This window comes from Schistocerca gregaria, chromosome 2 (genome assembly GCF_023897955.1).
Source record: "Schistocerca gregaria isolate iqSchGreg1 chromosome 2, iqSchGreg1.2, whole genome shotgun sequence".
In the NCBI taxonomy this organism is placed as follows: Eukaryota; Metazoa; Arthropoda; class Insecta; order Orthoptera; family Acrididae; genus Schistocerca; species Schistocerca gregaria.
In genome coordinates this window covers 878,741,313-878,754,793 of record NC_064921.1, presented here as the reverse complement: position 1 = coordinate 878,754,793, position 13,481 = coordinate 878,741,313, and the positions used below count along the sequence as shown (strand labels likewise).

The window sequence follows — 13,481 nt, the reverse complement described above, 5'->3', positions numbered from 1 at the left end:
TTCTTTAAGTTTTACAGAGAAGTATATTTCTGACTAAAAATTACGTTGAGGCCGAACGATGGACAGCTATATTGTACTACAGCTAGAATTACTTTAATAGCTGACAATGCGCCTTTAACAGATAGACTTGACGCTACCTATGTTTAGTTATTGGCATTTAGTCCGGTCCCCATTATACATACAGTGGTGTTGGACAGACTTGCTGAGGTCTAACTGAAGCCAATAAACTCTATTTGTCCCCATGCAAACTAGGAAGTTTTGTATTTTTCTGTTACTTGTTTGCTTTTTAATAAAACATTCTCGTGCACAGACCGTGTCAAATTTGATTTAAAACTCGAGCTTTCGAAGATAATAGCCATGTTCTTCATCAGGAATTACTATCTGCCGGGAGCAAAATCTGTCTAAGTTATAGCCGCCAAGGGTGGCCGAGCGATTCTAGACGCTTCAGTTTGGAACCGCGCGACCGCTACGGTCGCAGGTTTGAATACTGCCTCGGGCATGGATGAGTGTGATGTCCTTGGGTTAGTTAGGTTTAATTGGTTCTAAGTTCTAGGTGACTGATGACCTCAGACGTTAAGTCCCATAGTGCTCAGAGCTATTTTTTTTTTGTCCAAGTTATATCGGTGCCCAAGCTTCCCAGTGGTCGGCTGACGTCGCATAGTGTTCTGATTTCTATTGTCGGGGAGACGTGTCCTAGAAGCCGTGATACGTGAATGCAGGAAATTACCACTGTGGCCATAAGGCCCTTTGCGGGTCGCAACTGAGGGGCGGAAAGGGAATGGAGACCACCTCAGCATCCGTTTCAATTACTTGTCTGTAGGCACCGCTGAGATTTCAACCTCCGTCTCTGTTAAAATTGTTGGTGCACATTCGAATTTCTACCGTTCCTTTTGTTAGACGTTAATCTCCTGACGAAGAAGATGGCGATTACCTTCGAAAATCGAGTTTTAACTCAGATTTGACGCCATATTTGCACTGACAATGCTTTATACAAGGATGTCGCTGCGGAAAAATATGATGTCATAGTTCTTTCCCTTCTGATTCTGAACTGAAATTCTGTTTTGTTTTTGGAGGAATTCCTCGGTGGGAGAAGTCAGCTTGAGGCGGTGTAGTGGCTGCGGTGTGTATTTTCCACTGTAGTGACTGGCTGTGAGACTCTTCTAGAAAGCAGGTGGATTTCTACAGGGCATTTATTACTGGAATATGATTATTGACTATCTTCACCCTTTCTTGTGGGTCGAATCGCGCCTGGAGTCTGTTATTAAGACTAGTGTAATAGTGTAGCAGTGAAGGGGATTAATCAGGGACAATCAATAAACGTTTACAAGTTAATCTTCGGAGAGATCTATGGCTTAATTTTTCTCGGACGACGAGAGCGTGCCTTTAGCCTCTGTGACTTCAGTGTAATTATTGTCTCTGAATAAAAGTGCCATTTCTGTACGCCTCATGGCGCATTTCTTTCAGTTACCTTTTCTTGTATACTGTAGCTGGTCCAAGTCTCATCGAGTTACGTTACTTAGTAGTGTCACGTCATGCGAAGGTTGCTTGCGTCCTTAAGTTTTGCACACCAGTGTATGTAGGAAGTTAACAGAACAGTAACGACGCAATGCAGCAGGTATGTGGCCGTCAGCTAGACATCTACGAAGCTAACGAAGTTTAAAAATTCCTTATGCATTTAATTAAGTCCTTTTACAGGCAGACAGCATGAAGACAGAGTTAACTGTATTGATTGACTGTTCCGTCGGTTCTTGGTACAATATTTTATACATTATGAATGAAAACACCCACCCACCCACCCACACACAAACACACACACACACCCACACACATACACACAAATATAATGCTGGTTTAGTGTTCTACGATATTATCTATTTCGCAAACAGGTTTTCGGTGGTGGTGGTGCTAAGTTCCTATGGGATCAAACTGTTGAGGTCATCGGTCCCTAGGGTTACACACTACTTAATGTAACTTTAATTAACTTACGCTAAGGACAACACACACGCCCAGGGAGGATTAGAACCTCCGACGGAGAGGGGGGGGGGGGAAGGGGGGGGGGCGGGCGAACCGCTAACCGTGGCAAGGCGCCACAGACCACGTGGCTAGGCCACGCGGCCCAGGTTTTAGGTTTTAGCCTGTTATAAAACCATCAGGTACAAAGATAAGCATGTGGTGCAGCGAAATTTTATTGGGTCAAACATTTTAAACTATTTAAACTACTCCAGCTACAGAGAATCTCCGTTTCGAGAGATGAAGAATGTTAATGTTAAATTTAGGAATAAAAAAAGAGGGTTATTTCACTGTGAATGCGATGTAGGATTATTTAGCTAAGATGAAATATGTAACGTATTAACTAAGGAACCATATACAAATTACAACATTTGTTCATAGAAGAGAATAAATGGAACAATAAACTTCGCTCACATGTCGTACAGGTGTGAGTGCACAAATTGATCTTGTCAGTAATAGGTCCTGAATTACAAAGAGATAAGATATACTAGTGAGATTGAGCAATTAAGCTATTTAGCTGTGATTATATGAAGTAAAAATTTGTTAACACAACAAGAGAAATTATAATAACTGAAATATATGAAAATGGAACTTGTGAGTAAGAGGGTTAATTTACAATAAGGCCAGGATGGGGTTATGAGTGGCATCTGCAGTTAGAAGTAGCCAGCAAGGGAGTCTGGTACTGACTTGAAATAATGTGCGCAATGTCTTTTTATTCAATGGTAAAGACAGCCCTCCATTAATGTATGAGTACAAAACAAATGATCAGTCTTTGGAAGCGGTAACATCCGTCAAGTATCTGGGTGTGACTATTCGAAATGATCTCAAATGGAATGATCAGATTACAGAAGTAGCGGGCACGGCGAACTCTAGATTGCGGCTAACTGGTAGAATCCTGAAGCGATGCAGACCTTTAACGAAGGAAATAGCTTACAATACGTTAGTTCGTCGTCTTGGAGTATTGTTCGTCTGTATGGTACCCTTACCAGTTGGGTCTGATTCAAGAGATTGAGAAGGTCCAAAGAAGACCGGTAAGATTCGTGACTGGTACATTTAGCACATCGCGAGAGCGTTACAAATCTCATAGAAAGTTTGAAGTGGGACACACTTGCAGATAGACGACGCGCTAAACAGAAGGAGGTGCTCACTAAATTTCGAAATCCAATCTTCGCCGAGGATGTAGAGCACATATTATTACCACCAACTTTCAAATCGCGTAGTGATCATCATTCAAAGATAAGGGAAAGAAGAGCTCGTACTGAGGCGTTCAGACAGTCGTTTTTCCCTCGCGCGATCCGCTAGTGGAACAGAGGGGGGGGGGGGGGGGGGGATATGACTTTAGAGCGAATTGTGCCCTCTGCCACACACCACCTGGTGGCTAGCGGAGTATATATGTAGATGTAGATGTTTGGAAAAAGAGAGAAATATATAAAATTACTGGTAACTGTGGCAAATTTTAAACTGCTCAGACTGGCAGGCAGAAGTGTATCCGCTTGAATCAATAGCCCAGAAGCTCGAAACTTAAGAAAAGGAGCTTCTACTTTTGCGTACTACCTGCTTACAGAACGGAATAGTAACGAGGTGCAAGTTGAAGCATTACATCACATACATAAAGATAGGAAGATGGACTCATTTGAAATAATGGAAATTATAAACATACACCCATCAGCCCCACATTATTACTGAATGACCACACACAGTTCCCTTACTGGCCGCTTCTAACTGCAAATACACTCCTGGAAATTGAAATAAGAACACCTTGAATTCATTGTCCCAGGAAGGGGAAACTTTATTGACACATTCCTGGGGTCAGATACATCACATGATTACACTGACAGAACCACAGGCACATAGACACAGGCAACAGAGCATGCACAATGTCGGCACTAGTACAGTGTATATCCACCTTTCGCAGCAATGCAGGCTGCTATTCTCCCATGGAGACGATTGTAGAGATGCTGGATGTAGTCCTGTGGAACGGCTTGCCATGCCATTTTCACCTGGCGCCTCAGTTGGACCAGCGTTCGTGCTGGACGTGCAGACCGCGTGAGACGACGCTTCATCCAGTCCCAAACATGCTCAATGGGGGACAGATCCGGAGATCTTGCTGGCCAGGGTAGTTGACTTACACCTTTTAGAGCACGTTGGGTGGCACGGGATACATGCGGACGTGCATTGTCCTGTTGGAACAGCAAGTTCCCTTGCCGGTCTAGGAATGGTAGAACGATGGGTTCGATGACGGTTTGGATGTAGCGTGCACTATTCAGTGTCCCCTCGACGATCACCAGAGGTGTACTGCCAGTGTAGGAGATCGCTCCCCACACCATGATGCTGGGTGTTGGCCCTGTGTGCCTCGGTCGTATGCAGTCTTGATTGTGGCGCTCCCCTACACGGCGCCAAACACGCATACGACCATCATTGGCACCAAGGCAGAAGCGACTCTCGTCGCTGAAGACGACACGTCTCCATTCGTCCCTCCATTCACGCCTGTCGCGACACCACTGGAGGCGGGCTGCACGATGTTGGGGCGTGAGCGGAAGACGGCCTAACGGTGTGCGGGACCGTAGCCCAGCTTCATGGAGACGGTTGCGAATGGTCCTCGCCGATACCCCAAGAGCAACAGTGTCCCTAATTTGCTGGGAAGTGGCGGTGCGGTCCCCTACGGCACTGCGTAGGATCCTACGGTCTTGGCGTGCTTCTGTGCGTCGCTGCGGTCCGGTCCCAGGTCGACGGGCACGTGCACCTTCCGCCGACCACTGGCGACAACATCGATGTAGTGTGGAGACCTCACGCCCCACGTGTTGAGCAATTCGGCGGTACGTCCACCCGGCCTCCCGCATGCCTACTATACGCCCTCGCTCCAAGTCCGTCAGCTGCACATACGGTTCACGTCCACGCTGTCGCAGCATGCTACCAGTGTTAAATACTGCGATGGAGCTCCGTATGCCACGGCAAACTGGCTGACACTGACGGCGGCGGTGCACAAATGCTGCGCAGCTAGCGCCATTCGACGGCCAACACCGCGGTTCCTGGTGTGTCCGCTGTGCCGTGCGTGTGATCATTGCTTGTACAGCCCTCTCGCAGTGTCCGGAGCAAGTATGGTGGGTCTGACACACCGGTGTCAATGTGTTCTTTTTTCCATTTCCAGGAGTGTAGTACTCATAATCCGATCCGTGCCGTGCTGTAAATTATCCTTGAAAAATTTCACGGCCACTCATATTTGTCTCGATACCTGATGATGGCGTAACAGCCGGAAACGCATTTGCGAAATACGTAATAAGTACTGCAGACTATTACACCAGCGTTGTGTCGTCCATAAGGAGGTAGCACGTCCGAATGGCTGCTCAGATGGTCCGAGATGGCCGCCTCGTGTAGCACTGGGACAGAGTGCCCTGCCCCAGTCGCTGGGTGCATCGAGGCCAGCAGTTTGAGAGGCGTGGTGCTGTGCCGCAGACGGCGAACGACTCGCTCCTGCGGCGGCTGTACCTGCGCGGGCTGGTGGGGAACACGGGCGTGCACGACTCGTCGGAGGGCCTGCGGCGCGCCGTGCGGGGCGGCTACGCCTTCTTCGTGAGCTCGCGGCTGGCCCGGCGCGCGCTCGCCTTCACCGTGGAGCTGCAGCGCCGCTGCGACGTGCGGGAGCTGCCCGTCGAGGCCACCCGGTCCTCCGTCGCGCTGCCGATGAGCCGCACCTCGCCGTTCCGCCGCCTGCTCAACCTGAGGCACGTAGCCGCCGCCGCCGCCGCCGCTAGCACGTGCCCAGCTCGTGGGTGTCGGCCACCTTCACGAACGTCTTCCGTCCCCAAACCAAAAGTGGTCCACATTTCTGTAGTCACTCCAGTCTTAAATACCCATGAAGCTTCACGTCTTTCTACTTCCTACTACATTTCTCTTTTATGTCCATTCTCCAGAACGTTCGCACCACTATGGGCGGTGTCCTCCGTTCTTCAGATATACAGGGTCCCCTAGTACGTGCCGAGCTCGTGGGTGTCGGCCACCTTCACGAACGTCTTCCGTCCCCAAAGCAAAAGTGGTCCACATTTCTGTAGTCACTCCAGTCTTAAATACCCATGAAGCTTCACGTCTTTCTACTTCCTACTACATTTCTCTTTTATGTCCATTCTCCAGAACGTTCGCACCACTATGGGCGGTGTCCTCCGTTCTTCAGATATACAGGGTCCCCTAGTACGTGCCGAGCTCGTGGGTGTCGGCCACCTTCACGAACGTCTTCCGTCCCCAAAGCAAAAGTGGTCCACATTTCTGTAGTCACTCCAGTCTTAAATATCCATGAAGCTTCACGTCTTTCTACTTCCTACTACATTTCTCTTTTACGTCCATTCTCCAGAACGTTCGCACCACTATGGGCGGTGTCCTCCGTTCTTCAGACATACAGGGTCCCCTAGTACGTGCCGAGCTCGTGGGTGTCGGCCACCTTGACGAACGTCTTCCGTCCCCAAAGCAAAAGTGGTCCACATTTCTGTAGTCACTCCAGTCTTAAATATCCATGAAGCTTCACGTCTTTCTACTTCCTACTACATTTCTCTTTTATGTCCATTCTCCAGAACGTTCGCACCACTATGGGCGGTGTCCTCCGTTCTTCAGATATACAGGGTCCCCTAGTACGTGCCGAGCTCGTGGGTGTCGGCCACCTTGACGAACGTCTTCCGTCCCCAAAGCAAAAGTGGTCCACATTTCTGTAGTCACTCCAGTCTTAAATATCCATGAAGCTTCACGTCTTTCTACTTCCTACTACATTTCTCTTTTATGTCCATTCTCCAGAACGTTCGCACCACTATGGGCGGTGTCCTCCGTTCTTCAGATATACAGGGTCCCCTAGTACGTGCCGAGCTCGTGGGTGTCGGCCACCTTCACGAACGTCTTCCGTCCCCAAAGCAAAAGTGGTCCACATTTCTGCAGTCACTCCAGTCTTCAATATCCATGAAGCTTCACGTCTTTCTACTTCCTACTACATTTCTCTTTTATGTCCATTCTCCAGAACGTTCGCACCGCTATGGGCGGTGTCCTCCGTTCTTCAGATATACAGGGTGGTCCACTGATCGTGACCGGGCCAAATACCTCACGAAATAAGCCTCAAACGAAAAAACTACAAAGAACGAAACTCATCTAGCTTCAGGAGTCGAAACCAGATGATGCTGTGGTTCACCCGCTAGATGGAGCTGCCATAGGTCAAACGCATACGGCTTCAAATGGCTCTGAGCACTATGGGACTTAACATCTATGGTCATCAGTCCCCTATAACTTAGAATTACTAAAACATAACTAACCTAAGGACATCACACACATCCATGCCCGAGGCAGGATCGAACCTGCGACCGTAGCGGTCAAGCGGTTCCAGACTCAAGCGCCTAGAACTGCACGGCCACACCGGCCGGCTCAAACGGATATCAACTACGCTTTTTTAGATAGGAACCCCCCATTTTTATTACATATTCGTGTAGTACGTAAAGAAATATGAATGTTTTACTTGGACCACTTCCTTCGCTTTGTGACAGATGGTGCTGTAATAGTCACAATCATATCGCTCACAATTTTAGACGAACAATTGGTAACAGGTAGGTTTTTTAAATTAAAATATAGATCGTAGGTAAGTTCGAACATTTTATTTCGGTTGTCCCAATGTGATACATGCACCTTTCTGAACTTATCATTTCTGAGAACGCATGCCGTTACGGCGCCATTACCTGTAAATACTACATCAATGCAATAAATGCTCAAAATGATGTCCGTCAACCTCAATGCCTTTGGCAATACGTGTAACGACATTCCTCTCAACAGCGAGTAGTTCGCCTTCCGTAATGTTCGCACATGCAGTGACAATGCGCTGACGCATGTTGTCAGGCGTTGTCGGTGGATCACGATGGCAAATATCCTTTAACTTTCCCCACAGAAAGAAATCGATGGAAATCACATCCGGTGAACGTGCGGGCCATAGTATGGTGCTTCGATGACCAATCCACCTCTCATGAAATATGTTATTCAGTACCGCTTCAAACGCACGCGAGCTATGTGCCGGACATCTATCATGATGGAAATACTTCGCCATTCTGTCACGCAGTGAAACATCTTGTAGTAACATCGGTAGAACATTACGTAAGAAATCAACATACATTGCACCATTTAGATTGACATCGATAAATTGGGGGCCAATTATGCTTCCTCCCATAATGCCGCACCATAGATTAACATGCCAAGCTCGCTGATGTTCCACTTGTCGCAGCCATCGTGGATTTTCCGCTGCCCAATAGTGCAGCGCATATTACGCAACTATCTGACGAACGGTCCGGACACTTGAGATGATGTCCTCCAGGATAGTTACATAGCACAATAGCCATACATTAACACGATATCGACCTTTTCCGCAATTGGTAAACGGTCCATTTTAACACGGGTAATGTATCACGAAGCAAATACCGTCCGCACTGGCGGAATGTTGCGTGATACCACGTACTTATTTCTTTCTGACTATTACAGCGCCATCTCTCACAAAGCGATAAAAGTGTTCCAGCTAAAAAGTTCATATTTCTTTACGTACTACACGAATATGTAATAAAAAATGGGGGGTTCCTATTTAAAAAAAAAACGCAGTTGATATCCGTTTCACCTATGGCAGCGCCATCTAGCGGGTCAACCATAGCACCATCTGGTTTCGACTCTTCAAGCTAGACGAGTTTCGTTCTTTGTAGTTTTTTCGTTTGATGCTTGTTTTGTGAGATATTTGGCCCAGTCACGATCAATGGACCAGTCTGTATAGTAGAAACAACGGGCTTTTCTGGTATTACTTCACCATAAAATGTTTCTTCTTCTTCCACTAGCGATGCATAGGCTTTCATTCTGCCTCTCCTCCTACTTCTCCTGCTACACTTTCCCACTTTCTTTTCTCCTCCTTTTCTTCTTTTTCCTCCTTCACCTAACCTCTTGGTTTCTTCTTCTTCTTCCCATTTACCTTCTCCTCCTTCTTCTCCCCTTCTCTGCTCTTCTGTTTCTCTCTGCCTCCTTTTCTCCCTTTCCTTCTCTCCTTTGCCTTTTCTACTCTCCTTCCCTTTGCCTTTCCTCCTCTCCTTCTTCTAGTTCTCTCCTAGTTCTCGTTCTCTCCTCCTTCTGATTCTCTCCTTCTCACCTTCTTCTTCTTCTCTCCTTCTTCTGCTTCTCTCTTTATTCTCGTTCTCTTCTTCTTTTTGTTCTCTACTTCTCTTCACGTTCTCATTCTCTCTTTCTCCCTCTCTTTCTCCATTTTGTACTCCTTCTCGTTCTCCTTCTCATTCTCCTTGTGATCCTACTCCTCCTCCTTCTCCTCCTCCTTCTCCTCCTCCTTCTCCTTCTCCTTCTCCTTCTCCTTCTCCTTCTCCTTCTCCTTCTCCTTCTCCTTCTCCTTCTCCTTCTCCTTCTCCTTCTCCTTCTCCTTCTCCTTCTCCTTCTCCTTCTCCTTCTCCTTCTCCTTCTCCTTCTCCTTCTCCTTCTCCTTCTCCTCCTCCTCCTCCTCCTCCTCCTCCTCCTTTCTCCTCCTCATCCTCCTTCTTCCCCTTCTCACCTTTTCCTTTTCTCCCTTTCCTTGCCTCCTTCTCTCCTTCTCCTTTTCACTCTCTTTCCCCTTCCCATTCCCCTTCTTCCTGTTTCTCTTCTCATCATCGATGTGCCATGACAAGTACATCAAATACTGGTCTAGGATTTGTTGATCTTTTGCTACACATTGTAGATGATAAACGATTTCTACATTCGTTTAGAATGTCCTTATGACAGAGGGTTTTTCTTTTTCTCATTATTATACTTCGTTAACTTCCTCCTTTTTCTACTCTTCTTCTTCACCCTTTTCTATGATTTCATCTTCTATGGCTCACAGTCTATTACCAAACACTGATGATCGAGTTGTACAGTGCACGTCGATACCTGTTACAGCAGAAATAATGATCGACATTTTTGATGCTACATCGATCGATTCTGTTCTCAAGTCGTACTGCTATTCTCCTTTTGCTTCCTCTCTTCCTTCTTCTGTTCGTAGTTCAGTGTGACAGTTCCACTCTGTCAGATGTTGATGAACAGAAGTCCAATGTGAGAAGCCCGTGTGGGACAAAGTCACAGCCCTTCCTCAATAACATAAGGCAGTTAGCTGCTTGTTCAAAAAAGATAATTTTAAAACAATATTTGACAAGCTCACTTAATCAAAGAGAAAGGTTTATTATTTGCATATGAAGACTTATAACTACAGCACCTGTGAAAGTAAGCACAAAAATAATGCTGCTGCCTGTCTGTTAAGTATATTCATTCTTTTCTGTTAGTGTGTCAGAAAACCCAATGCACTATCCTTTCTTAATCAATGAGGTCGTTGAGCTCAGGATAGTGAGCGAGGCCAGATACTTTTACCACATCGAAACTACAGAATAAGATTGCACTCACTTTACTGTAATTACTGAACTTGCTTGGATACTGTTAATTTTTCATAAATTGGTAGGCTGTTAGTCTTCTTGGAAATACTGAAATCTCCAGTGTCCTGTATATGCGTGAACGGTGAAAATACGAAAATTTGTCGCTTAAGCTTTCCTAACACACACGTCAACTTCATCACGGTTGCAGCCTGCTGCGCATGCGCGAGGCGGGCGCGCTGGCGCGTGCGCGCGAGGCCCTGCTACCGCCGCTGCCGCGCTGCCACGACGAGTCGGCCTTCAACTCGGCGCGGCTGGCCGACGTCTACTCGGCCTTTCTGCTGCTCGGCTCGGGACTGATGGGCGCCGCGGCGCTCACCGTCGCGGAGTTCGTCTGGAAGCGGCGCCGCCTCCTGCGCAGGCTGCGCCACACACTCTGCGGCGACGCCGACGGCGACGCCGCGGAAATGTTGCGTCCCGTGGCGCCCGCGGCCGGCGCCCTCCCCACGGGGAGCAGGTGTCCGGCCATGGCGCTGCCCCGCCCTTCCGTGCAGTGGCTCGGTTAAAGCTACAGTCAGTCAGTACGCAAGGTGTCCTGGAAAGAACTGAGGCGCTTCAATTCGTGTAAGGCTCGCGCAGTATATCTCGGCACCTGTACAGAAACGTATTCTGGCGATGAGCAAGTGATCCCGTTGTTCTGAAGGAAAAAGGCCGATTAGAGCTTACTCGATGGCACTTCCTGGTCCCCACTGATACGCAGTCTTCTGCGATGCCCAACATTTTGCCCTGCAGCATACCACAGCCTCTCCTTCGCTCGGGAGGGCGCCTCCACTGACAGTGGGGTCTTTGAACTCGCCACGCATCGTGCAGCATTGTTGACCGGGAGGTCCCATCCGGGAAGTGCCGCCGCCGTGTTGTGAGTCCTATTTTAGGTGACGCCACATTGATCGGCGATGAGGATGATGATGATGAGGGCAACACAACATCGAGTCCACGGATGGAGAAAGTGTTTGACCCGGCCGGGAATCGAACAGGGTCCCGTCGAATGGTGGGCAAACACTTCACCACTCAGCTGAGCAGGTGGACACAAAGACGACATAACATAGGTGAATGCTGTTTGTTCTACCCACACTCTGCAGTGCACGGTACTGACAGAAATGGCTGAATGATGCTGGTGGCTAATGGGTCATGCCATCCATTAACCGTTTAAGACGAATATCAGAATGGGTCGTACTCCCTATCTAATGGCCTCATAGATGGGATGTTAAAGACTTACATTCTCTCCTTTTCTTATCTCTACCTTGGGAGGCATTCAGAAATGTAGAGGTGGTGAAATTGTGGCAGCGCTTTATGTCAGTGCGGAACTGGGTTGATATTCTAAATCGAATGTGAGCTACCAGCTAATACAGCTTTCTGAGTTGCTCTTTTCAGATACTTAAATCCTGGTACAGAGCAGTTCCCCAGCAGTTCACTCCCGGATACCTTGTGTACTTAGAGTAGTTGGCTACTTTATCCCGCTGAAAATTTGTAAGACGTGATTACTCGCTGATTTGCATTTTGTCTTTTCTGTATGTAATTCGTAAGGCACTGGCACGCTATTACATGTCAGACGATCTGTATTTAATTCTTGTTGCCTGTTACAGAATAGCACTTACTGTAACTAGTACTGTCTAAATGTTTGATGTAGGACAATAAACACCAACCAAATTCCGAGACGAATCGGATATTCTACAGCAGATTGTGTGCCTTTCTGAAACTTTCGCGTAGATTATAACAGTGAAATGGACTGGTACTCGTATCTCCCATTTTATCTTTAGGAGCCAACGCTCAAACTATTTTTCATTTTTGAGGAAGAACCTACGGGGACATTTCGCTGCAGCGTCACAGACGTTTTCAGGGAAAACTCGCTGTCTGCAGGTAAGGTTCCGTTCTGCAATACTCTTTCTGCGGGGAATGCTAATCCATAGAGGTATGCAGGAGAGGATGCGTGCAGTTTTGAAGAGTAGCAGATGAGTTACTGGAAGGTTGGAGTTTCATTTGTGTCTTATGTCTTGGATAGCTCAGTTGACAAGATCACTGCTCTCAGAAGGCAAGAGCCAATGTTCCAGCCGTAATACAGTCCACAGCTTCAAACTATCACGAAGTTCCTGAATCCGTATTTTGTTTATCTCTTGAAGTGTGCAACAAAACAATTTCTTCTCAGATAGTATACACTGACGCAAAAAAAAAAAGAATCTCCACAGCAAGCAAGAATTGTGCGACATAAATTATAGTTGGTAGGCATGTTTCTACATCTGAATGATGATGTCTGTTCCAATTACACGTCAGTCGCATAGGAGTGGCGTTAGTAACGCCAATGTGAGGATTAAAATGAAGTTTGCTTTAAATACACATAATAACGGTCGTGAGCGTTAGTTATCTCTGAGATTGGACTTGGTGAGTGGACGCTCGTCAGGAATGTCTTTAAGTCGACAGAAACGCTGTTATTAACAGCTCACTGAGTTTGAACGAGGTTCGTACAAAAGGTGTGCAAGAAAATGTATGTTACTTCTGCAATACTGCAGAAGTATTTGGCGGAAATAAAGCCACTTTACATAAATGCTGGCAGCAGTGGTCACAAGAATGGACGGTAGCAAGAAGACCGGGTTCCGGACGACATCGAGGCACCACCGAGAGGGAAGACCATCGCGTTCGGCGTACGACTCTGGTGCATCGTACTGCGCCTGCAGCAGCAGTTTGATGACCAGGTGGCACTAGGGTTATCAGACGTCCGCATTTACGCGGGCATGCCCTCATTTTCGGCGTGAAATGTAGCGTCCGCATACATTTCTGTTAACGTCCGCATTTTTTGGTTTTTTGTTTTCATATCGTGTAGTCAACAATTTATGTACTTTTTGCTACGTTCATTGTATTGCATCATTTGTTATTAGCTTAAATTCGATCTGTTACACTCACAAAATCGAAAATATCGATTTGTATTGCACACAAATTATATATCTTTTACCTTCGAGATAGCTGCTTCAACCATAGGTAGTATCTATGGTCAAAGCATAGCTGTGATTGTCTACGTGCTGTTTGTTTTTATGTGACACA

General features: G+C 47.0%; 1 protein-coding gene across 1 annotated transcript in view; it reads left to right on the top strand.

Moving 5' to 3' along the window:
* Positions 1-10,954, top strand: part of LOC126336037 (glutamate receptor ionotropic, delta-1-like) — a 113,092-nt gene extending 102,138 nt beyond the window's left edge. Inside the window, exons 10-11 of the mRNA XM_049999517.1 lie at positions 5,464-5,732; positions 10,600-10,954. Coding sequence (XP_049855474.1) covers positions 5,464-5,732; positions 10,600-10,954 — 624 coding nt within the window. The remainder of the gene's footprint in view (positions 1-5,463; positions 5,733-10,599) is intronic.
* Positions 10,955-13,481: the final 2,527 nt, after the last annotated feature.